General features: G+C 36.9%; 1 protein-coding gene across 4 annotated transcripts in view; it reads right to left on the bottom strand.

Annotated features, from left to right (window-relative positions):
- Positions 1 to 25586, bottom strand: part of LRP6 (LDL receptor related protein 6) — a 185290-nt gene that overhangs the window by 90878 nt on the left and 68826 nt on the right. For all 4 annotated transcript variants that reach the window (XM_057556231.1, XM_057556232.1, XM_057556233.1 and 1 more), the window contains one exon: positions 17033 to 17230. In XM_057556231.1, coding sequence (XP_057412214.1) covers positions 17033 to 17230 — 198 coding nt within the window. The remainder of the gene's footprint in view (positions 1 to 17032; positions 17231 to 25586) is intronic.

Genomic DNA, 25586 nt, shown 5'->3' with positions numbered 1-25586 from the left:
TAAAGGAAGTGGAGATAGGTAACCTTCCAGAAAAAGAATTCAGAATAACGATAGTGAAGATGATCCAGGACCTCGGAAAAAGAATGGAGGCAAAGATTGAGAAGATGCAAGAAATGTTTAACAAAGACCTAGAAGAATTAAAGAACAAACAAACAGAGATGAACAATACAAGAACTGAATGAAAACTACACTAGAAGAAATGAATACCAGAATAACTGAGGCAGAAGAACAGATAAGTGACCTGGAAGACAGAATGGTGGAATTCACTGCTGTGGAACAGAAAAAAGAAAAAAGAATGAAAAGAAATGAAGACAGCCTAAGAGACCTCTAGGACAACATTAAACGCAACTACATTCGCATTACAGGGGTTCCAGAAGGAGAAGAGAGAGAGAAAGGACCCGAGAAAATATTTGAAGAGATTATAGTCGAAAACTTCTCTAGGATGGGAGAGGAAATAGCCACCCAAGTCCAGGAAGGGCAGGCAGTCCGATACAGGAGAAACACGCCGAAACACATAGTAATCAAATTGGCAAAAATTAAAGACAAAGAAAAATTATTGAAAGCAGTAAGGGAAAAATGACAAATAACATACAAGGGAACTCCCATAAGGTTAACAGCTGATTTCTCAGCAGAAACTCTACAAGTCAGAAGGGAGTGGCATGATATAGTTAAAGTGATGAAAGGGAAGAACCTACAACCAAGATTACTCTACCCAGCAAGGATCTCATTTAGATTTGATGGAGAAATCAAAAGCTTTACAGACAAACAAAAGCTAAGAGAATTCAGCACCACCAAACCAGCTCTGCAACAAATGCTAAAGGAACTTCTCTAAGTGGGAAACACAAGAGAAGAAAAGGACCTACAAAAACAAACCCAAAACAAGAAAATGGTCACAGGAACATACATATCGATAATTACCTGAAATGTGAATGTATTAAAGGCTCCAACCAAAAGACACAGACTCGCTGAATGGATACAGAAACAAGACCCATATATATGCTGTCTACAAGAGACCCACTTCAGACCTAGGGACACATACAGACTGAAAGTGAGGGGATGGAAAAAGATAGTCCATGCAAATGGAAATCAAAAGAAAGCTGGAGGGCTTCCCTGGTGGCGCAGTGGTTAAGAATCTGCCTGCCAATGCAGGGGACATGGGTTCGAGCCCTGGTCTGGGAAGATCCCAGATGCCGCAGAGCAACTAAGCCCGTGAGCCACAACTACTGAGCCTGCGCGTCTGGAGCCTGTGCTCCGCAACGGGACAGGCTGCGACGTGAGAGGCCTGCGCACTGCGATGAAGAGTGGTCCCCGCTCTGCGCAACTGGAGAAAGCCCTCACACAGAAACGAAGACCCAACACAGCCATAAATAAATAAATTAATTTAAAAAAAAAAGAAAGCTGGAGTAGCAATACTCAAATTAGATAAAATAGATAAAATATCAGATAAAATAGACTTTGAAATAAAGAATGTTACAAGAGACAAGGAAGGACACTACATAATGATCAAGGGACCAATCCAAGAAGATATAACAATTATAAATATGTATGCATCCAACACAGGAGCACCTCAATACATAAGGCAACTGCTAACAGCTATACAAGAGGAACTCGACACTAACACAACAATAGTGGGGGACTTTAACACCTCACTTACACCAATGGACAGATCATCCAAAATGAAAATAAATAAGGAAATACAAGCTTTAAATGACACAACAGAGCTGATAGACATAATTGATATTTATAGGACATTCCATGCAAAAACAGCAGATTACACTTTCTTCTCAAGTGCGCACGGAACATTCTCCAGGATAGATCACATCTTGGGTCACAAATCAAGCCTCAGTAAATTTAAGAAAATTGAAATCATATCAAGCACCTTTTCTGACCACAACGCTATGAGATTAGAAATGAATTACAGGGAAAAAACGTAAAAAACACAAACACGTGGAGGCTAAACAATACGTTACTAAATAACCAAGAGATCACTGAAGAAATCAAAGAGGAAATAAAAAAATACCTAGAGACAAATGACAATGAAAACACGATGATCCAATACCTATGTGATGCAGCAAAAGCAGTTCTAAGAGGGACGTTTATAGCAATACAAGCCTACTTCAGTAAACAAGAAAAATCTCAAAAAAACAATCTAACCTTACACCTAAAGGAACTAGAGAAAGAAGAACAAACAAAACCCAAAGTTAGCAGAAGGAAAGAAATAAAGATCAGAGCAGAAATAAACGAAATAGAAGCAAAGAAAACAATAGTGAAGATCAATAAAACTAAAAGCTGGTTCTTTGAGAGGATAAACAAAATTGATAAACCATTAGCCAGACTCATCAAGAAAAAGAGGGAGAGGACTCAAATCAATAAAATTAGAAATGAAAAAGAAGAAGTCACAACAGACACTGCAGAAATACAAACATCCTAAGAGACTACTACAAGCAACTCTATGCCAATAAAACGGACAACCTGGAAGAAATGGACAAATTCTTAGAAAGGTATATAACCTTCCAAGACTGAACCAGGAAGAAACAGAAAATATGAAAAGAATAATCACAAGTAATGAAATTGAAACTGTGATTAAAATTCTTCCAACAAACAAAAGTCCAGGACCAGATGGCTTCACAGGTGAATTCTATCAAACATTTAGAGAAGAGCTAACATCCATCCTTCTCAAACTCTTCCAAAAAATTGCAGAGGAAGGAACACTCCTAAACTCATTCTATGAGGCCACCATCACCCTGATACCAAAACCAGACAAAGATACTACAAAAAAGAAAATTACAGACCAATATCACTGATGAATATAGATGCAAAAATCCTCAACCAAATACTAGCAAACAGAATCCAACAACACATTAAAAGGATCATACACCATGATCAAGTGGGATTTATCCCAGGGATGCAAGGATTCTTCAATATATGCAAATCAATCAATGTGATACACAATATTAACAAACTGAAGAATAAAAACCATATGATCATCTCAATAGATGCATAAAAAGCTTTTGACAAAATTCAACACCCATTTATGCTAAAAACTCTCCAGAAAGTGGGCACAGAGGGAACCTACCTCAACATAATAAAGGCCATATATGACAAACCCACAGCAAACATCATTCTCAATGGTGAAAAACTGAAACCATTTCCTCTAAGATCAGGAACAAGACAAGGATGCCCATTCTCACCACTGTTAGTCAACATAGTTTTGGAAGTCCTAGCCACGGCAATCAGAGAAGAAAAAGAAATAAAAGGAATACAAATTAGAAAAGAAGAAGTAAAACTGTCACTGTTTGCGGATGACATGATACTATACATAGAGAATCCTAAAGATGCCACCAGAAAACTACTACAGCTAATCAATGAGTTTGGTAAAGTTGCAGGATACAAAATTAATGCACAGAAATCTCTTGCATTCCTATACACTAATGATGAAAAATCTGAAAGAGAAATTAAGAAAACACTCCCATTTACCATTGCAACAAAAAGAATAAAATACCTAGGAATAAACCTACCTAGGGAGACAAAAGACCTGTATGCAGAAAACTATAAGACACTGATGAAAGAAATTAAAGATGATACCAACAGATGGAGAGATATACCATGTTCTTGGATTGGAAGACTCAATATTGTGAAAATGACTATACTACCCAAAGCAATCTACAGATTCAACGCAATCCCTATGAAATTACCAATGGCATTTTTTATGGAACTAGAAAAAAAAAATCTTAAAATTTGTATGGAGACACAAAAGACCCCGAATAGCCAAAGCAGTCTTTGAGAAAAAAACGGAGTTGGAGGAATCAGACTCCCTGACTTCAGACTATACTACAAAGCTACAGTAATCAAGACAATATGGTACTGACACAAAAACAGAAACACAGATCAATGGAACAAGATAGAAAGCCCAGAGATAAACCCACGCACCTATGGTCAACTAATCTATGACAAAGGAGGCAAGCATATACAATGGAGAAAAGACAGCCTCTTCAATAAGTGGTGCTGGGAAAACTGGACAGCTACATGTGAAAGAATGAAATTAGAATGCTCCCTAACACCATACACAAAAATAAACTCAAAATGGATTAGAGACCTAAATGTAAGACCGGACACTATAAAACTCTTAGAGGAAAACATAGGAAGGACACTCTTTGACATAAATCATAGCAAGATCTTTTTTGATCCACCTTAGAGTAATGAAAATAAAAACAAAAATGAACAAATGGGACCTAATGAAACTTAAAAGCTTTTGCACAGCAAAGGAAACCATGAACAAGATGAAAAGACAACCCTCAGAACGGGAGAAAATATTTGCAAACGAATCAACAGACAAAGGATTAATGTCCAAAATATATAAACAGCTCATGCAGCTCAATATTAAGAAAACAAACAACCTAATCCAAAAATGGGCAGAAGACCTAAATAGACATTTCTCCAAAGAAGACATACAGACGGCCACGAAGCACATGAAAAGCTGTTCAACATCACTAATTATTAGAGAAATGCAAATCAAAACTACAATGAGGTATCATCTCACACCAGTTAGAATGGGCATCATCAGAAAATCTACAAACAACAAATGCTGGAGAGGGTGTGGAAAAAAGGGAACCCTCTTGCACTGTTGGTGGGAATGTGAATTGATACAGCCACTATGGAGAACAGTATGGAGGTTCCTTAAAAAACTAAAAAGAGAATTACCATATGATCCAGCAATCCCACTACTGGGCATATACCCAGAGAAAACCATAATTCAAAAAGATACATGCACCCCAATGTTCACTGCAGCACTATTTACAATAGCCAGGTCATGGAAGCAACCTAAATGCCCATCGACAGACTAATGGATAAAGAAGATGTGGTACATATATAGAATGGAATATTACTCAGCCATAAAAAGGAACGAAATTGAGTCATTTGTTGAGACGTGGATGGATCTAGAGACTGTCATAGAGTGAAGTAAGTCAGAAAGAGAAAAACAAATATCGTATATTAACGCATGTATGTGGAACCTAGAAAAATGGTACAGATATTCCGCTTTGCAGCACAGAAGTTGAGACACCGATGTAGAGAACAAACGTATGGATGCCAAGGGGGGAAAGCTGCGGGGGCGGGGGGGGGCAGGGATGGTGGTGTGATGAATTGGGCAATTGGGATTGACATGTGTACACTGATGTGTATAAAACTGATGACTATTAAGAAGCTGCTGTTTAAAAAAATAAATTAAATTAAATTTAATAATTAAAAAAAAAGAATACTAAACTTTCTTTGGGTTATTTGTATGGAAATATGTTAATATAAATGTTTCAGACATTACATGAAATTCCTAAAAATCTTATATGTTCTGGTATAATGTTATGTCATAATTCTAGCTATTATTTTAAAATGTATATCTCAGAAATAACTAAATTACCTTGTCAATTGTATTATTATGAACTTTCATCAAATCTTTAACCGTGGTCATTTTTAAGTCTTTTGTCATTTACAGACAGTTCTGGGTGTACTCTGATGCTTTTGCAAAAATGTTCCTATAAAAGGTTTTCATCTTCAAGGAATTCATGAAAAAGACTCTGACAAGTACAGGTTTCTGGTAACTGACTATACTGCTGAACTGAATGAATAAGCATTTTCAGAACTCTAATGGAAAACTGATGAATTCATAAAAGTGCTAACAAAAGATCACGATGAAAAAAAAATTAATTACATGGGACTGAGTGAACTGATGAGGATGATTATAATTTTTGTGACTTTCTGTTTGAATTAAAAAAAAAAGAAAAAGAAACTTAAAAAAAATTTAGAACAGTGAGACAAGGTAAATCTTTGTTGAAAAAATAAAGAAATATCAATTTAAAAAAAAAAAACCAAAAACGTAATGAATTGGTTCCGTCATCCTCTGAAAGTGACTTCCTTTAAAAAAAAAAGTATCATTATGCACTCAAGGATTTAAACATACTTGATGGGTTTCTATCAATCTTTGACCAGTGAGAGGCTTTTCAAGTTATTTCTCTGGGCTTTATGAAATGACCCTAGTAGCTTGTAATAGCTTCCTTGCTTTCCACTATGACATAATGTTCCAGCTCATCTTGGACGTTTCTTGCAAGAGACATAGAATCAACCATTTCACCTGAAAGGTTTGATTTCTTTTAAGGTGGAATGTTTTTCCAAGAATACAATCTGGGTGGTGTTTTCCCTAGTCCTCATCAGTGGTCACAGTTAAGAAATAAACATACATACTTGTGTGTATTTTTGTAACATACAATAACTAATGAGCTCACACCAGTCCTTTCAATTAAAACTCAGGATTATTGATTTCTCTTACTTACCCGCCACAGTATTACATCTATGTATCCTTTCTTCCACAACAAGAATCCTACATATTCAAAGGCAATGGAATTAATATATCCAAAAATTACTCACTTATTTGATCCAAAATTATAAATATTAATACCAATACACCATTGTAGTCACTATAAAGAGTTGAACAAAATTTTTGCATATAATACCTCTAACTTTCACTCTATTTTTAAAATTTTATTTTATTTTATTATTTATTTATTCTTTTTTGCCCGCTCTGCAAGGCATGTGGAATCTTAGTTCCCCAACCAGGGATTGAATCCATGCCCCCTGCAGTGGAGGCACGGCATCTTAACCACTGGACCACCAGAGAAGTCCCTTCACTCTATTTTTTAGAGTGGTGCTTTACCTACATTATCTAGACATTATATACCATACTCTCAACCTTAATCCTCCTTTAGTTTTAATACAAGTTAATTATATGTTTAATGCTCTTCACCAAGCCTTATTTTGTTATATCGCTCATCATTTTGATTATCTAAAGCTCAGCCACTAGTCCATTTTCAGAATGACTCAGGGAAACAGTATTTCTTGATTTCTTGCATGTTAATAAAATTTGTCTATGGCTTTGTATGAGGAAAATCACTTTTGCTGGGGAGAAAAATCACTGGCTCACACCTTCTTCTTACTTTCAATATCTTAAAAATACTATTCCATTTAATTCTGACAGGGAGTGTTGCTGTGAGAAAGCCTAATGTGAATCTAATTTTCTTTTCCTTTTAAAAAGTCATTTATTTTATTCTTAAAGGAATATTTTCCTTTTTCTATAGAGTGATTTTACTTATATCTTGTATAAGCTTTAGCTTATATTACCAGGTACATAATCTTCTCTATCTGTTGTTTCAAATCTTCTTTTAAGAAACTTTTCCTGAATTATAGTTCCTCATTTTTGTACTATTCCTTTATGTAAGTTATCTTCCTAAGAGTCTTTTTTATCTATGTGTTTTTTCTTCTTTGCCTATCTTTAATATTTGTTACTTTCTCTCAAATCCTGTTCATCTTTTTACATTTCTTTTTAGTCCTTAAATTTTTCCCCCTTTTCAACTTCTGTTTAAAGATCTTTTCTGTTTACTCACTCTTTTGTCCCTTCTAGTTTAGCTAGCTTTTCTGAAATGATTTTTTTCTTTTATTTATAATTCTTTCCTCAGTTCTGGCATCTCATCTCTGAACTTTCTAATTTTAATATATGTTGGTCTTTGACATGTGATACTGGTGTCTCAATTAGTGATAGTGCATTTTTAAATGGAGGTTTAATCTGTTCTATGATCATATCTTTCTGGGGAGATTTTTATGTAAGGACATTATTCTGTTCCTCACTTTTTTTCTTCAGCTTTTTCCAGGTATAATTAACAAACAAATTTGAAAGATACATAAAGTGTACATAGTAATGATATGATACACACATAAATTGTGAAAGAATACCCCTCATCTAGTTATTTATCACATCTCACACATTTGGGGGGGGGTTTGTTTTACTTTTTAGGGTTTCGTGTTTTTGGTGTTTTTTTTTGGTTAGAATATTTAAGTTCTACTCTCATAACAAATTTCAATTACACAGTACAGTGTTATCAACGATTGTCACAATATTATACAGCTGACCCTTGAATAACACAGGGATTAAAGGTGCAAACCCCTGCATCTGTGTATAACTTTACAGTTGGAACTCCCATATCTGAGGCTCCACATCTGCAGGTTCAACCAAGCACAAATCATGTAGTACTGTAGTACATATTTATTTTTTAAAACCTGCATATAAATGGACCCGCATAGTTCAAACCCATGTTGTTCACGAGTCAACTGTATACTAAATCCTCAGACCTTATTCATCTTATAGCTGAAAGTTTACACCCTTCCATCAACTCCTTCCTATTTCCTCCAATCTCCTGACAGCCACTTTTCTTCTGTTTCTATGAGTTTGACTTTTTTTTTTTTTTAAAGATTCCACATATATGTAATACCACGCAATATTTGTCTTCCTCTATCTGGGTCATTTCAATGAGCATTACGGCCTCAAGGTCCGTGCATGTTACCACAAACAGCAGGATGTCCTTCCTTCTCATGGCTGAACAATATTCTACTGAATGTGTATATACCACATCTTCTTTATCCATTCATCTGCTAACAGACACTTACATTGTTTCATGTATTGGATATTGTGAATAATCCTACTATGAAAATGGAAGTGCAGATATCTCCTCAGGATCCTGTTCTCATTTCCTCTGGATAAATATCCAGAAGTGGGATTACTGGATCATATGGAATTAATATTTTTCATTTTTTGAGGAGCCTCCATACTGTTTGCTTGTGGTGTCAAACACACACAAAAAATCATAACCAAGACCAATGTCAAGGAGCTTACGCTCTGTTCTTTTCTAAAAGTTTTATAGTTTCAGGTCTTCTACTGGAGTCTTTAAGCCACTTTGAGTTGATTTTGTGTGTGGTATAAGATAGGGATCTAGTTTCATCCTTTTGCATGTGGATATCCAGTTTTCCCAAACCATTTATTGAAAACACTATCCTTTCCCCACAGGATATTCTGGCTCCTCTGTCATAAATTGATTGACCAATTACACATGGGTTTGTTTCTGGGCTCTCTATTCTGTTCCACTGATCTATGTGTCTGTTTTTATGCCAATACCATACCGTTTTGATTACTATAGCTTTGTAATACAGTTTGAAGTTAGAAAGTGTGATGCCTCCAGCTTTATTCTTTCTCAAGATTCCGTTGGCTATTTGTGGTCTTTTGTAATTCCACACAAATTTTAGAATTGTTTGTTCTACTTCTGTGAAAAATGCCACTGGAACTTGGATATGCATTGCACTGCATCTGTAGATGGCTTTGGGTAGTACAGACGTTTTAACAAATTAATTTTTCTAATCTGTGAGCATAAAATATCTTTCAATTTATTTGTGTCTTCTTCAATTTCTTTCATCAGTGTCATAGCTTTCAGTGTACAGGTCTTTTACCTCCTTGGTTAAACTTAATATTAGGTATTTTATTCTTTTTGATGATATAGTAAATAAGATTTTCTTAATTTTGCTGACAGTTTATTATTAGCATACAGGAACATAGCTAATTTTTGTATACTGATTTTGTATCCTGCAATGTTACTGAATTTGTTTTTAGTTCTAACAGTTTTGTGGTGGTTTCTAGAATTTTCTATATATAACATCAGATCATCTGCAAATACAGCTTTACTTCTTCCTTTTTATTGAGATGCCTTTTCTTCTTTTCCTTGCCTAACTGCTCTGGCTAGGACCTCCAGTACTATGCTGAATAAAAGTGGCAAGAGTGGACATCCTTGTCTTGTTTTGACCTTAGAGGAAAAACTTTCAGCTTTCCTCTTTTGAATATGATATTAGCTGTGGGCTTGTCATATATAGCTTTCACTGTGTTGAGGTATGTTCCCTCTATACTCACTTCGTTGAGAGTTAATCATGAACGGATGCTGAATTTTGTCACATGCTTTTTCTGCACCTGTTGAGATGATTACATGATCATCACATCTCTTTTATCCTTCATTTTGTTAATGTGCTGAATCACATTGATTGATTTGCATATACTGAACCATCCTTGTACCCCTGGAATAAACTCCACTTGATCATGGTATATGATCCTTTTAATGTGGTGCTGAATTCAGTTTGCTAGTATTTAGTTGAGGATTTTTGCATCTATACTCATTAGGAATATTGCCTGTAATTTTCTTTTCTTGTAGGCTTCTTGTTTGGTTTTGATATCGAGGTAATGCTAGCCACTTAAAATGAGTTTGTAAGAGTTCCCTCCTCTTCTATTTTTCAGGAGACTTTGAGAAGGACTGGTACTAATTCTTTTTCAAATGTCTGGTAGAATTCATCAGTGAAGCCTTCTGGTCCTCAACTTTTGTTTTTTGGGAAGTTTTTGATTACTGATTTAATCTCGTATAAATAACTGGTTTGCTCAAATTTTCTATTTCTTCATGATTCAGTCATGATCCATTTCTTCTAGGCTGTTCAATTTGATGGCATGTAATTGTTTACAGGAGTCTCTTATGATCCTTTCTATTTATGTAGTATCAGTTGAATGTCTCCTCCTGATTTTGTCTTCTCTATTTCTTATTAAGTCTAGCTAAAGGTTTGTCTATTTTGTTTCTCATTCAAAAAAGACAGCTCTTGCTTTCACTGATTTTTTCTATTGTCTTTTTAGTCTCTATTTCATTTATTTCCACTCTGATATATTATTCACTTCTTTCTGGCAACTTTGGGCTTAGTTTGTCCTCCATTATCAAGTTCTTTGAGGTGTAAAGTTAGGTTGTTTGAGATCTTTCTCATTTCAAATGTAAGCACTTAGCACTATGAACTTCCCTCTTAGAACTTCCTTTTGCTGCATCCCGTAAGTTTTGGCAGGTTGTATTTCAATTTTTATTTGTCTCCAGATATTTTTGATTTCCCTTCTGACATTTTCCTTCAACCACAGGTTGTTCAGGAGAATACTGTTTAATCCCCATGTATTTGTGAATTTTCCAATTTTCTTTTCTTGTTAATTGAGGTATAACTGACATACAACATAATATTAGCGTCAGGTTTACAACATAATGATTTGATATTGGTATATAACATATAATGATCACAAGTCTAGTTAACGTCCATTGTCCAAGTACACATTTTCTTGTGATGAGAACCTTTGAGATTTACTCTTTTAGTAACTTTCAAATACGTAAAACAGTATTATTAACTATAGTCACAATGCTGTGTATTACATCCCCAGGACTTACTTATTTTATAACTGGAAGTTTGTATTTTTTGACTCCCTTCAACCATTTCACTAACCCCCATACCCTGCCTATGGCAACCACCAATCTGTTCTCTGTATCTACAAGCTTGGTTTTTTGTTCGTTTGTTGTTTAGATTCAACATGTAAGTGAGATCATATGGTATTTCTTTCTCTGTCTGACTTATTTCACTTAGCATGATGCCCTCAAGGTACATTCATGTTGTCACAAATAGCAATACTTCATTCTTTTTTATGGCTGAATAATATTCCATTGTACATATATACTACATCTTCTTTATCCATCCATCAATGGACACTTGGGTTGTTTCCTTATCTTGGTGATTGTAAATAACATTGCAATGAACATAGGGGTGTATGTATCTTTTCAAGTTAAGTGTTTTTGTTTTCTTCATATACCCAGAAGTGGAATGGCTGGACCATATGGCAGTTCTATTTTTAATTCTTTGAGGAACTTCTACACTGTTTTCCACAGTGGCTACACCATTTACATTCCCATCAACAGTGCACAAGGGTTCCCTTTTCTCCACATCCTCACCAACACTTGTTATTTCTTGTCTTTTTGAAAAAAGCCACTCTAACAAGTATGAGGTGATAATTTTCCAGTTTTCTTCTTGTAACTGATTTCTAGTTTCATACCACTGTGGTTAGAAAAGATACCTGTTATGATTTCAACCTTCTTAAATTTATTAAGACTTGTTTTGTGGCCTAACATATAATCTATTCTCCAGAGTGTTCCACGTGTGCTCTAGAAGAATGTGTATTCTGGTGCTGTTAGATGGAATGTTTCTTAACATCTCTTAAGTACACCTAGTCTAACATGTAGTTTAAGTCCAATATTTGCTTACTGATTTTTGCCTCGGTGATCTATCCACTACTGAAAGTGGGGTACTGAAGTCCCTACTATTGTTGTATTGCTGTCTATTACTCTCTCCAGGCCTGTTAATATTTGCATCATATATGGAGGTGCTCCTATGTTGGGTGTATAAACAAAATTATATCTTCTTGGACTGACTCCATTATCATTATATAATAACCTTTTTTGTCTCTTGTTACAGTCTGCAGCTTAGAATCTACTTTGTTTCATATAAGTATAGCTTCCCTGCTTTCTTTCAGTTTCCATTCATATGGAATACATTTTTCCATCCCTTTACTTTCAAAGTGTGTGTTTCCTTAAGGCTGAAGTGAGTCTCTTGCAGGCAACATACAGTGAGTCTTGTGTTTTTATCCATTCAGCTACTCTACATGTTTTCATTGCAGAATATAGTCCATTTCCATATAAAGTAATTATTGATAGGTATAGGCTTCCTATTGCCATTTTGTTGCTGTCTGGCTGTTTTGTATTTCAACTGTTCCCGTCTTCTCTTATTCTCTTCCTCTCTTTGCGATTTGATGATTTTTCTATTAATCTTTTGTATATCTAGGACAGGTTTTTGTTTTCGATTACCATTAGGCTTACGTAAGATGTCGAGCCCAGCAGAGCTCAGCACAGAGGGAGCAGTCAGAATTGCTCATCTCCCAGTCTTTCCCTAAAAGAGGTCTATTTTCGTACTTTAAAAGCTGCTGTCTAATGCTGAGGCTTCTAACTTGGCAGACATCCAGGGGCTAAGTGCAATCCTCCTAGGAGACCAGGGAAGCCAGCAGATACCGCCTCTGCCTTCTCCCACTAGCCCACTCCAAATCTCCAGTATTTCCACACAGAATCAGCTTGTACACACATCTGGTACCCCAGATTTCATGGATGCCACTCAAAGAATGGGCCCCTGGCTCGCCTGGCTTTGAAAGTCAACAGGGCTTGCACTGACAAATCCCACAGGACTATGGCAAACAATGAAGCAGTTTTTAATGGGTACAGGAGGAACCTCTTCCACAGCTATAAGCTGGGTCCAGAGCAGAAGGAGCAGGCAAAAAAAGCCTATCTCCAACATTCTCCATAGAAGGGCTCAAACTACATGCATATTCCCTGCTGCCTGGGGGTCTGACTTCCAAACAGGCTTCACCTAGGTACCGGCTGCAATCCTCCTCTATGGAACACTTGACACATCCTGGCACACACTCAACTACTGGGAGCAAGAAGAACAAAGAAGGCAGCTTGGACAATCACAGAGGTTTGAGAGACAACCAAGAGCTCAGGCCAAGCTGAATGCTAAGGTTCATATCCTACACAAGACTCCTCTGTCAAGACTGGGAGAGGTGGCTGTTTTATCTAATGCACAGAAACCAACACAGAGAGTCAAGGAAAATGAAGAAACAAGGGAATATGTTTCAAACAAACAAACCAAAAAAACCCCTCCAGAAACAGACTTCATAATGAAACAAAGATACATAATTTCCGTGATTAAGAGTTCAAAACAACAATCATAAATATGCTCACTGAGGTCAGGAGAACAATGCATGAACAAAGTGAGAATTTCAACAACAAAAAAATAAAAAGAGAACAAAGTACCAAACAGAAATCAGAGAGCCGAAGAATGCAGTAACTGAAATAAAGAATTCAATAGAGGGGTACAAGAGTACACTAGATCAAGTGGAAGAAAGGGTCAGCAGACTCAAAGACAGGGCAGTAGAATTCATCCAGTCAGAGAAGCAGAAAGAAAAAACAATAAAAGAAAGTGAAAATAGCTTAAGGGACTTATGGGACACCATCAAGTGGACTACTATTTGCATGCCAGTGGTCCCCGAAGGAGAGGATAGAGAGAAAGGGGAAGAAAGCTTATCCCAAAATAATGGCTGAAAACTTCCCCAACCTGGGGAAATAAACAGACATCCAGAAACAGGAAGCCCAGAAACTTCCAAAAAAGGTGAATCCAAAAGGACCCACACCAAGACACATTATAAATAAAATGTCAGAAGTTAAAGACAAGGAGGGAATCTTGAAAGTAGCAAGAGAAAAACAAGTTGTCTCACACAAGGGAACCCCCATAAGACTATCAGTAGATTTTTCAGCAGAAACCTTGCAGGCCAGAAGGGAGTGACATGATACAGTCAAAGTGCTGAAAGAAAAAACTGCCAACCAAGAATACTCTACCCAGCAAAGCTGTCCTTCAGAATGAAAAGAGATAAAGAGTTTTCCATACAAGCAAAAGCTGAAGGAGTTCATCACCACTGTATCGGCCTTAAAAGAAATGTTAAAGGTACTTCTTCAAGATGAAACAAGAGTGCTAATTAGTAACAGGAAAACATATGAAAGTATAAATCTCATTGGTAAAGATAAATATAGGGTTAATTCAGAATATTCTAATGCCGTAATGGTGGTGAGCAAATCACTTAAAAGCGAAAGTAGTAAAAATAACTAACTATAATAATGTGTTAATGGATACACAAGGTATAAAGACATGCATTGTGACATCACAAACACTAAATGTTTGGGGGAAAAATGTAGAGTTTAAGTACACGGTTTTTTTTGTTTGTTTGTTTTATGGTTTTTCTTTTTGGCCGCACCACACAGCATGAAGGACCGTAGTTCCCCAACCAGGGACTGAACCCGAGCCCCCTGCAGTGGAAGCGTGGAGTCTTAACCATTGGACTGCCAGGGAAGTCCCTAAGTATGCATTTAAAGTTTAGTTGTTATTAGCTTAAAATACTGTTATAAATATAAGATATTCTTCATAGTAATCTTAAATGAGATTTTATACCTTGAAACTTTTATGTTTCTATTTATGTGAAATTAGTTTTCCTGAACTTTTAGAACATAGTGGTGTTCAGCATAGTTTTTCTAACTTTACAGAATTCACTCTTCTGTTTTCACATGTTAAAAAATATGGTAGCTCCCTTTCTGAGATATCCCAGCTCTTCCTCTGCCCATCCTTATCTGAACCTTCTCTTTCCTTCTCCTTTCATTCCTTAATTTTCCCTACTGTGCTGAATTTTGATGCTCTTCTATTCAACTTTGTCTCTACTCTGTAGTACCCAGTCCTGGTAGAGAACTCTAACTCTAGCAGGTCTGTTTTGAGAGTTCTCTGGAGCCAGACTCCTCTATCCTCTTCTGTCTTTACCACGGACACACTGCACTTGCCTCATATTGGAGTGGGCAACCCCCCACTCTCTCATTTCAGCTTCTGCTCTTAATATAGCCCACTACACTGTCTAGTAAATAGCTGGGGCTATTTTGGAGGTCCCCTGCTTTTAAGTTGAGTGACATACTTTACTCACTCTCTCAGCTTACTCTTGCACAGACAGTAATACTATGGAGGTCTTGTGGCTCTTAGTGGTCTGCCCTTACCTGCTTTCATTTCTGGATGCCTGAGGTTAACTTTACGTAAGTATTCAGATTTGCTATCTTGTTCCATTGGTTTTTGTGTGGGTATTCCGAGAGAGTCAAAAACCTACGGAGTGGCCATATTCACTTCCTAGTATCCCTCTCAAAGACAAATTTGAAGCTCAAACACAGCAATTATGTTGTTATATTCATCATATACTTATCACTTTTTTTGACACTTATTTCTAATTATTTTTAAACCATCCTGTTGTGAGTCATTTCATTCTTTTTTGCAACAAGGCAAAAAATTCTCTCACTCCATGATTTTAAAAAGTTCACTTTAATATATTCTTTAAATCTTTCCTGGTTTTCAACACTTATAAATGCTTCCTGACTCATAGTTCAGATAAGTTACAAATGTGTACACTTTGAAAAATTCCTTCAACTACCTAAGGCTCCCTGCTTCTATTGAGGTCTTAGAATGAGACCACTAGAAACCTAAATAATCTTCCAAACACAAGAATATAAAGTGTTTTTAAAAATCTAAAAAAAAAAAAAAAAAATCTGAACAGGACTTCCCTGGTGGCACAGTGGTTAAGAATCCGCCTGCCAATGCTGGGGACATGGGTTTGAGCCCTGGTCCGGGAAGATCCCACATGCCATGCAGCAACTAAGCCTGTGTGCCACAACTACTGAGCCCACATGCCACAACCACTGAAGCCCACGTGCCTAGAGCCCGTGCGCTGCAACGAGAAGCCACCACAATGATAAGCCCGCTCGCCGCAACTAGAGAAAGACCACACGCAGCAACGAAGACCCAACGCAGCCTAAATAAATACATAAATAAATAAATAATTTTTAAAAATCTGAACATACACAACATTGTAAATCAACCATACTTCAATAAAAAAATTTTTTAAAAATCTGAACATGATCTGAATACAAATTCCATGTTTATGTACTATAACTTTGTCTTCTGTGAATACTGGGGTATAGCATACATGCAGTAGGTTTTCTCCTGGTCTAGGGGTCCGCAAACTAGAGTCCACTGGCTCAAAAGAAGTTTTACTGGAACACAACCATGCCCATTCCCTTAGGTATTATATATAGCTTCTTTCACACCACAACAGCAGAGGTAAATAGCTGCAACAGAGATATGGCCCACAAAGCCTAAAATATTTACGATCTGGCCCTTCACAGAAAAAGTTGGCCAACCCTGTTCTGGTCTACAGATTTATCAAATGAGCTTCCACAAACAGCACCTGGGAGGTGGGTAAGTCTGAACAGGATGATTCTTTGTCACATTAGGTGCCCAGCACATTACAGGATGTTTAGCATCCCTGGCCCCCCAGAAACTAAAATGCTAGTAGTACTCCCAATCCCAGTGTTAACCAAAATTCTCCACACATTTCCAAACACTCTGGAAGAGAATGGAAGCACTATCCCTGGTGGAGAACCACTGCAGAACTAAATTAGCTCAGAGTAAAGAAGGAGAAAATACAGCCCATAAATTCTAAGTGCCACCAAGATAGATGAGAAATGTCGTTACCTTTTTAAAAAGCAAACTAAAAATCTATTCTTCTTCCCCTTTGACACTTAAGCCAATAATATGCTAACTTCTTAATAAAATTAGGCTTTATAATTTGATTACTACATCAAGATATCACGGGGTTGACTTAAAGTTTAAAAATAAATTTATAAGGCAATCTTACCGATTTGTTCCATCCAGATTTGATCTGTGGATGAAATTAAGTTTTGCATCTGCCCAATAAAGCTTCCGTTCCTCATAATCCAAAGTCAGTCCATTTGGCCAGTAAATTTCAGTGTTTATTATAATGAAGCGACTTGAACCATCCATTCCAGCACGTTCTATCTTTGGTACTTCTCCCCAGTCTGTCCAGTACATGAACCTAAAAATCATGAAAAATAAACCCATGACATAAGCAGGTTAACCGCCAAGTATCTTATAATTATAACTATTGGATAAAGAAAGCTCTCTCAGGAACACTAAAACTGAAACTCCTAGAAACTGTTATCGAAATTTTAATCATTTATCTTTTTGCCACCATGATGGTAATAACTGACTCAAGACAAGCATCATCCAGGACGCAAAAACCATCTGATCAAAGTTCCTTTGGCAAAAAGGATACCTTACACTGTCTCAATGTATCTCCCCACAAATTACTTATTAATGACAAAGGGGAAAATGGTAACTTTAGAGAAAATAAACTTGGTGGACACCACCTTATCCACATCATCTAAATTAACATCATCATCATCAACACTGGCATCATATATGTGATATGCTGGGAAGAACAATCCACCTTTCTTTTATATATAAATTTATTTATTTTATTTATTTTATTTTTGGCAGCGTTGGGTCTTCATTGCTGCATGCGGGCTTTTCTCTGGTTGTGGTGAGCAGGGGCTACTCTGTTGTGGTGCGCGGGCTTCTCATTGTGGTGGGTTCTCTTGTTGGGAGCACAGGCTCTAGGCGCACGGGCTCAGTAGTTGTGGCTCGTGGGCTCTAGAGCGCAGGCTCAGTAGTTGTGGCGCACGGGCTTAGTTGCTCTGCAGCATGTGGGATCTTCCCAGACCAGGGCTCGAACCCGTGTCTCCTGCACTGGCAGGCGGATTCTTAACCACTGCGCCACCAGGGAAGCCCCCATACCGTCTCTTTTATGTATATTCTCTTACATATTATTTCTGCCCAAAAATGCATAACCTGAACAAAATTATTAAGGAAACAGAGAGTACCAAATTAAAGAACATTGTACAAAACAACTGCCTTTGAAAATATCAATGTCATAAAAGTCAAAGAAAGGCAGATGAACTAATCTAGGTAGGAGGAAAATAAAGAGACACAGTAAGGGACTTCTCTGGTGGTCCAGTGGTTAGGAATCCACCTTCCAATGCAGGGGATGGGGGTTTGATCCCTGGTCAGGGAACTAAGATCCCACATGCCGTGGGGCAACTAAGCCCACGTGCCACAAACTACAGAGCCCACGTGCCACAACTAGAGAAGAGAAAACCCACAAGCCGCAACTAGAGAGAAGCTCCAGCAGACCACACGGTAACGAAAAAGATCCCGCATGCCTCCACAAAAAGATCCCGCGTGCTGCAACTAAGACTCGATGCAGCCAAAAAAAAATAAAGAAAAATAAATAAAGAGAGACACAGTAACTATATAAAGTGTATGATTCTGGACTCATCAGCTGCAGAATATGCTACAAAGACATTACTGGGAAACCTGGCAAAATTTTACAGCATGTCAAATTCTATAACAGAAATGTACTAATGTTAATTTCCTAAATATGATCATTGTACTTTGGTTCCGATATTTCAAATAAATCATGACCAAAAACTTCCCTAATTTGATTTTTAAAATACTAGCCCATACACATCCATGAAGTTTAATAAACTCTAAGTATGATAAACACAGATATATACAACTATACACATCAGTTAAACTGTTGAAAGACAAAGAAATCGCGAGCACTAAGAAAAACAACTCATCACTTGCAAAGAAACCACAATATAACTAAGAGCTGATTTCTTATCAGAACAATGGAGGTCAGAAAGCAGTACGACGACACACTAAAAGTGCTAAAAGAAATTAAAATGTCAACCAAGAATCCTACATACAGCAAAACTATCTTTCCAAAATGAAGGTGAAATAAAGACATTCCCAGATAAACATAGTGAGAGAATTTGTGGCATGTAGATCTGCCTTACAAGAGATACCAAGGATATTCTTCAGGCAGAAAAGAAGTGACCTAGATGTTAACTCAAATCCACATGAAAAAGCAAACAGTACTCATACAGATAATTATGTAGGTAATTATAAAAGACAGTACAAATATATTTTTCCCTTTTCTTCTCTTAATGGATTAAAAAGACAACTGCACAAAAAAATAATTATAAACTTGTTTTATTGGGCTTGTAACATATAAAGGTGTTATATATATGGAAATAGTAGCATTAAGAAGAGAAAAGGGAAGCAAAATTGAGGCAAGTTACAGCACAAACTAAAGTCACAAGAAGAAATCAAGAGTACCAGAAACGGTAATATGCAGGTTAATATAAAAGGCTTATATATTTTTTCTGTGATTCCCTTAGCGTCTTTAAAAAATGCAAGACTTCCCAGTTTCCAAAGTGTCTTATATACAAAATAACCTTACTAAAGACTAAAAAAGGAACTTCCCTGGTGGCGCAGTGGTTAAGTATCCACCTGCCAATGCAGGAGACAGGGGTTCGAGCCCTGGTCCAGGAAGATCCCATGTGCCACAGAGCAACTAAGCCCGTGCGCCACAACTAACTACTGAGCCTGTGCTCTAGAGCCCGCGAGCCACAACTACTGAGCCCGTGTGCCACGACTACTGAAGCTCACGTGCCTAGAGCCTGTGCTCTGCGACAAGAGAAGCCACCACAATGAGAAGCCCGTGCACCGCAACCAAGAGTAGCCCCTGCTCGCCACAACTAGAGAAAGCCCGCGCCCAGCAACGAAGACCCAACACAGCCAAAAAGAAAAAAAAAAAAGACCGCTTAAAGCGATCATTATGACACAGTATTAGTGTTTTATAACATACAGAAACATAATATATGACAACAGTAGCAAAACGGACAAGGAAAAACATAGATCAATACTGGAGCAAAGTTTCTGTATTTTATTGGAATTAAATTAGCATTAATCTGAAGTCCATTGTGATTAAAATGATATTGTAATCCCTACAACAAATACTAAGAAAATATCTTAAAAATTATAGTTAAGAATTCAACAGAGGAGGGGTTTCCCTGGTGGTGCAGTGGTTGAGAATCTGCCTGCCAATGCAGGGGACACGGGTTCGAGCCCTGGTCTGGGAAGATCCCACATGCCGCAGAGCAACTAGGCCCGTGAGCCACAATTACTGAGCCTGCGCGTCTGGAGCCTGTGCTCCGCAACAAGAGAGGCCGTGATAGTGAGAGGCCCGCGCACCGCGATGAAGAGTGGCCCCCACTTGCCGCAACTAGAGAAAGCCCTCGCACAGAAATGAAGACCCAGCACAGCCATAAATAAATAAATAAAAATAAATAAATAATTTTTAAAAAAAAGAATTCAACAGAGGAATTAAAATGATACTCTAGAAAACATCTGCTTAATAAAAACGGAGGCAGTTAAGTTGAAGCAAAGTAACAAGAAAAACAGGACGTAAGGAAAACAAAATGACAGACATGGCTACACGCAAGTAAATAACAACATTAAAATATAAATGGATTAAAGATTCCATTCAAAAAAGAAATTGTCAGAGGGCAAAGCCAACAGCTATTTGGGAAGGAAAAACTGACAGGACTTGGCTTGAGGAGTGAGGGAAGAGCAGGAACTGAGGATGATTTCTAGGTCTCTGGCCAAAAAGTGATGCCTTAAAAGAGGTAAATATTAATACACATCAAAATAAATACACAGCTATTAAAATAAAAGATGTTCAACCATATAACACCTACTGGTATGAATGTCATATTTCGGATATCACCGTAACAGAGAAATGTTCTTTTGTTGTAACTGTTCAATTATAAATTGTATAATTTATAATTACAAGCCCTTTAAGTGTGGAAAAGTTGGATTATAAGATAGTGTAGCGGTGATTTAGAGCACAGATTCCAGAGCTCAGTTCTGCCACTTCCCAGATACGTGATCTTGAGCGAGTTACTTCACTTCTCTGTCCCTCATATTCCTTATAACATGAGGATTCAAAACAGATCTACTTCATAGGGTTTCTGCAAGAATTAAAGCAGTTAATATATGCAAAGCACGTAGAAGCTCTATATATGCTTTAGCTACTGCTGTTTATGTCATAAATCCCTTGTTTATGGCTTCTCACTTTTAGAATGAAGAGCAAAATTATTAACATAATCTTTAACTCTGTACTATCTGGCTCCTACCCATCTCTTCAGCTTCAATTAATGCCACTCTTCACCTCATTTATTATATGCCGGGTACCATACTCCCTGGCAGTATAGGGCTTTCCCTCTACCTATTATCTTCCTCTTTCAGAGTTCCGCTTAAATCGTGTTGCCTCTACGAGGCCTTCCCTTAAATCCCAAATTAGGTTATACAGTCTCTCATAAGCTCTCAGACTACCTTATATTCATAGCATTACAACTATCAATATAATTATGTGCTTAATGTTTATTGTTTATTACCTCTAATTTGCACATTTATGTTTCATGCAATTTCTGGATTAGGACAAGATTTTTTAAAGTAAATGAAGGATAAATTTTCCACATTCTGATTTGGTAAAGTATACCTTTTGCTGAGGCATACAAATACCTCATTCTTAATAATGCTATTACATGAAAGAACTCTTGTCTACAACAGCCAGCAGAAAAGAAATAATACATTTGAAGAATAAGTTGGCAGAGAAACTGACTAGAGATTTCCAATGATCACAGACTGAATTTGGTGGCAGCGTTTCATTATGTAGTTTGACATGCTAATGTCATGTCTCAGTTGGCTGAGTGCCAATTGTTTACAGGTCATTCTATCAGTAAATATTTTAGCAATGTTCTAGCTAACAGCTCACCTCTGGTTTATATTTCACAACGTTAAAAATAAGACAGCTGGAATCAATTTATGATAAGAATTTAGATCTCTCACCACAAGAAGAGTTTTAAAAAGAGAGCAACCAGTCGATGACAAAATATTAAATCAACCCATGCACCTTTTGTTCTTTTATTATTGTACAATCCAAGTCCAAGTTCTTCCTAGACTAATTTTTTTTTTCAAATTGAAGTATAATTGACATATAACATCACGTACGGCTAAGATGTACAACATATTGGTTTGACACAGATTTATATACTGAAATATCATTACCACCATAGCATTAGCTAACACCCCTACCACATCACATAATTATCATTTCTTTTGTGCAGTGGGAACAATTAAGATCTAGTCTCTTAGCAACTTTGAAGTTTATAATATAGTATTGTTTACTATAATCACTATGTTGTACATTAGATCTCAAGGACTTATTTATCTACTAGTTCTAAGTTTGTACCCTAAAACAACACATCTCCAATTCCTCCAGCCCCCAGCTTACGGTAACCACTATTCTACTCCGCTTTTATAAGTTTGGCTTTTTTAGAGCCCACATCTAAGTGATATTATACAATATTTGTCTTTCTTTGATTGACTTATCTAACTTAGCATAATGCCCTCAAGGCCCCCCTATGTTGCCACAAATGGCAGATTTCCTTCTTTCTCAATGGCTAATATTCCATTGTATATATATACTACAACTTCTTCATCCATTCATCGTTGAAGAACACTTAGGTTGTTTCTGTATCTTAGCTATTGTGAATAAAGTTGCAATGAATATAGGAGTACATGTATCTCTTCAAACTCCTGTTTTCACTTCCAACAACAGAAATTGGAACTGCACAGGTCCATGTATACGCAAATTTTTTTCAACGATAAATACTACGGTACCACACAATCCATGGTCGGCTGAATCCTTGGATGTGGATCCTCGGATACAGAGCGACCACATGTGTACAGAGGGCCAACTATAAGTTACATGTGGATTTTCAACTGCACAGAGGGTTGGCATCCCTAACTCCTGTGTTGTTCAAGGCTCAACTGTATATCCACAGGTGGAATTGCTGGATCATATGGCAGTTCCATTTTTAATGTTTTGAAGACCTCCATACTGGTTTCCATAGTAACTGAACCAATTTACATGCCCATCAACAGTGTACAAGGATTCCCTTATCTCCACACCCTCGCCAACACTTTCCTCTTGTCTTCTTGATGATAACCATTGTAACAGGTGAGAGGTGATATCTCATTGTGGTTTTGCTTTGCACGTCCCTGATGATTAGTGACATGCAGCATCTTTTCATGTAGCTAGTGGCCATTTAGATGAATTCTTTTGAAAAAGATCTATTTAGTTCCTCTGCCCATTTTTTTAATTGGATTTTTTTTAAATTAAGTTGTATGGGTTCTTTATATATTTTGGATATTAACCCTTATCTAATACATGGTTTGCAAATATTTTCTCCCATTCTGTAGGGTTTTTTGTTGTTTTTTGGGGGGGAGGGGACAGTTTCCTTTGCTGTGCAGAAACTTTTTAGTATGATGTAGTCCCACTTGTTGATTTTTGCTTTTGTTGCTTGTGCTGGTCTAAATTTTTTCACTTTTAACTGTGAGTCCTTTCACTGTTTTGGATCTCCATAATGAGTAGGAAAAAGAGGGGCTGGGAAGATAAGCTGAGTATCTGTGTTTATCTTTTCCCAATCAGCTATTATTCCCATAAATTAAGTGCTTGTTTGAGATGCAGTCTTCTGCATATGGGCAAAGAACCACCTAAAAATGACAAAATCATGTAGAAGCTTTCTTCAAAAAAAATTGAAATTTAAACCCTATCTCTACCAAAATACAGAATTTCTCAAACTATCTTTAATTGTTAAATGCATATATCATGTAGCAACTCAGAAGCACATTTACCATAAATAAAGCATAAGCAAACCTCAGAATCCCTCGTACAGGCTCCTTCCAATATCCTGTTTTTAATTTTGTACAGGCAGTCATGGCTCTGCACGGTTCCAATACGTGTGAACTTCAGTTACCACAGTTTAGTTAAATAACATCAGTCCCCGCTCAACATGATCAAATTTCACTTACCATGGTAATACATGAACTGTAAGTACACAAAGTACAAATTTCACTGCCAGCTCCACAAATCACTATGTAAATGACAGATGTGTCTGATGATCAGTGATCAATCACATTCTTCTTTCAAAGTCTATGATTGGCCTCTGCCCATCTGCTATTCAGCTCACACAAAGACAGCAAAGTGTATAGCTGTGTTGCCTCCTTGTACTGATAAACCCATGTAACATTTTATGGCAATGAATTATCGAAAGGAAATTGGCCAAGAAAGATGAAGGTGCAGCAAAGAAATGAAAAGTGGTAACACAGGAAATGAAATCTGAATTGAACATAAATGGAGTTATAGAAGAAACAGCTGACCATGGGAACGTCGACATCACTGCCATTCAAGACTCTACACATATATGCAGCCAGGAGAACTCAGTCAAGGCCAAGTTATCAACATAAATGAGGAAAGTGATTGCGACAAAAAGGATAAAGCCACCCCAGAGTGAATGGCGGCAAAGACTTCACACTGAAGGGACTCCCTCAGGTAATCCACAACACTGAAAACAAAAAGGCCTAAATATTCTGAAAGCTTGATCCAAACATAGAAAGGAATACGACAATTCACCAAGGCATAGAAAAGATGTTTGTTCCGTATAGTAAGTTATACAATGAGAAGACAGCAGCACACTCTGCTCAAACTACTTTTAATAATATTTCTAATGTTTTAAATTATAGTACATAAATAAATACTAGTTTTACTGTTTCTCCATTTCCCTATACATTTACAGCAGATAGTAATAATTTTTTATGTTTTGACAAAAAATTTTAAACGTCACAAAAGAACTGTAATTTATATACTAATTATTAAGATTGGTTTGTATAGTTACAGCTTTGTATGGTGTTGCACGTTTTGGTGTTTGTCAAATTTTCCTCCATAGGAAAAGCTTTTTTGGGGATTAACCATTACTTCATTTTCATCAGTTCACTTCAATGCAGCTAGACTAACACTGAGCACCTACCAAGTGACAAACATCCCTTGAGGTATGGTTCTGGCATTCAAGGAGTTTTCAGAAGAGACAGTTTTCAAATATAATAGAGATATAAGAGAGGTAAGTGTGACCTCACTGCTCTGACAGCAACAGAAGAGGGGCTATGAGTCCAACCAGAGATAATGACACCTGAGTTGCTCCTTGAAGGAGGAGCAGGTTGGTTTATAAGAAATCGGGAGAAAACATTACACTGAGGCACGAACTGTGTGTAAAAGGTACTACATGCATTCCAGTATCATTACATCATAAAATGAAAGGTTTGAGATCAGGCTAGAGAACAAAGGCATCAAATCTCACAAAGAGCCATACACCTGTACTCAGGAGCTTAAACTTGACACTATAGGTATTTGGGAAACCATTGCTAAGTTGGATTATTTAGCGGGGGAGGCATGACATGGTCAAACTTGTACATTTTATACAGATCACACTGGCAGCTTACTGGATTTAAATGAAGAAAAACACAGATACTAGTTAGGAATCTATTTCAATTTTTCCAAGTGAGAAAGGATGAGGCGACAACTAAAGCAAATGGGCAATGGTAGCAGAATAATATAACAGAAATATTCATTTATATAAAGG

This window comes from Balaenoptera acutorostrata, chromosome 11 (genome assembly GCF_949987535.1).
Source record: "Balaenoptera acutorostrata chromosome 11, mBalAcu1.1, whole genome shotgun sequence".
NCBI classification, from domain to species: Eukaryota; Metazoa; Chordata; class Mammalia; order Artiodactyla; family Balaenopteridae; genus Balaenoptera; species Balaenoptera acutorostrata.
This window is presented reverse-complemented; position numbering and strand designations above follow the sequence as displayed.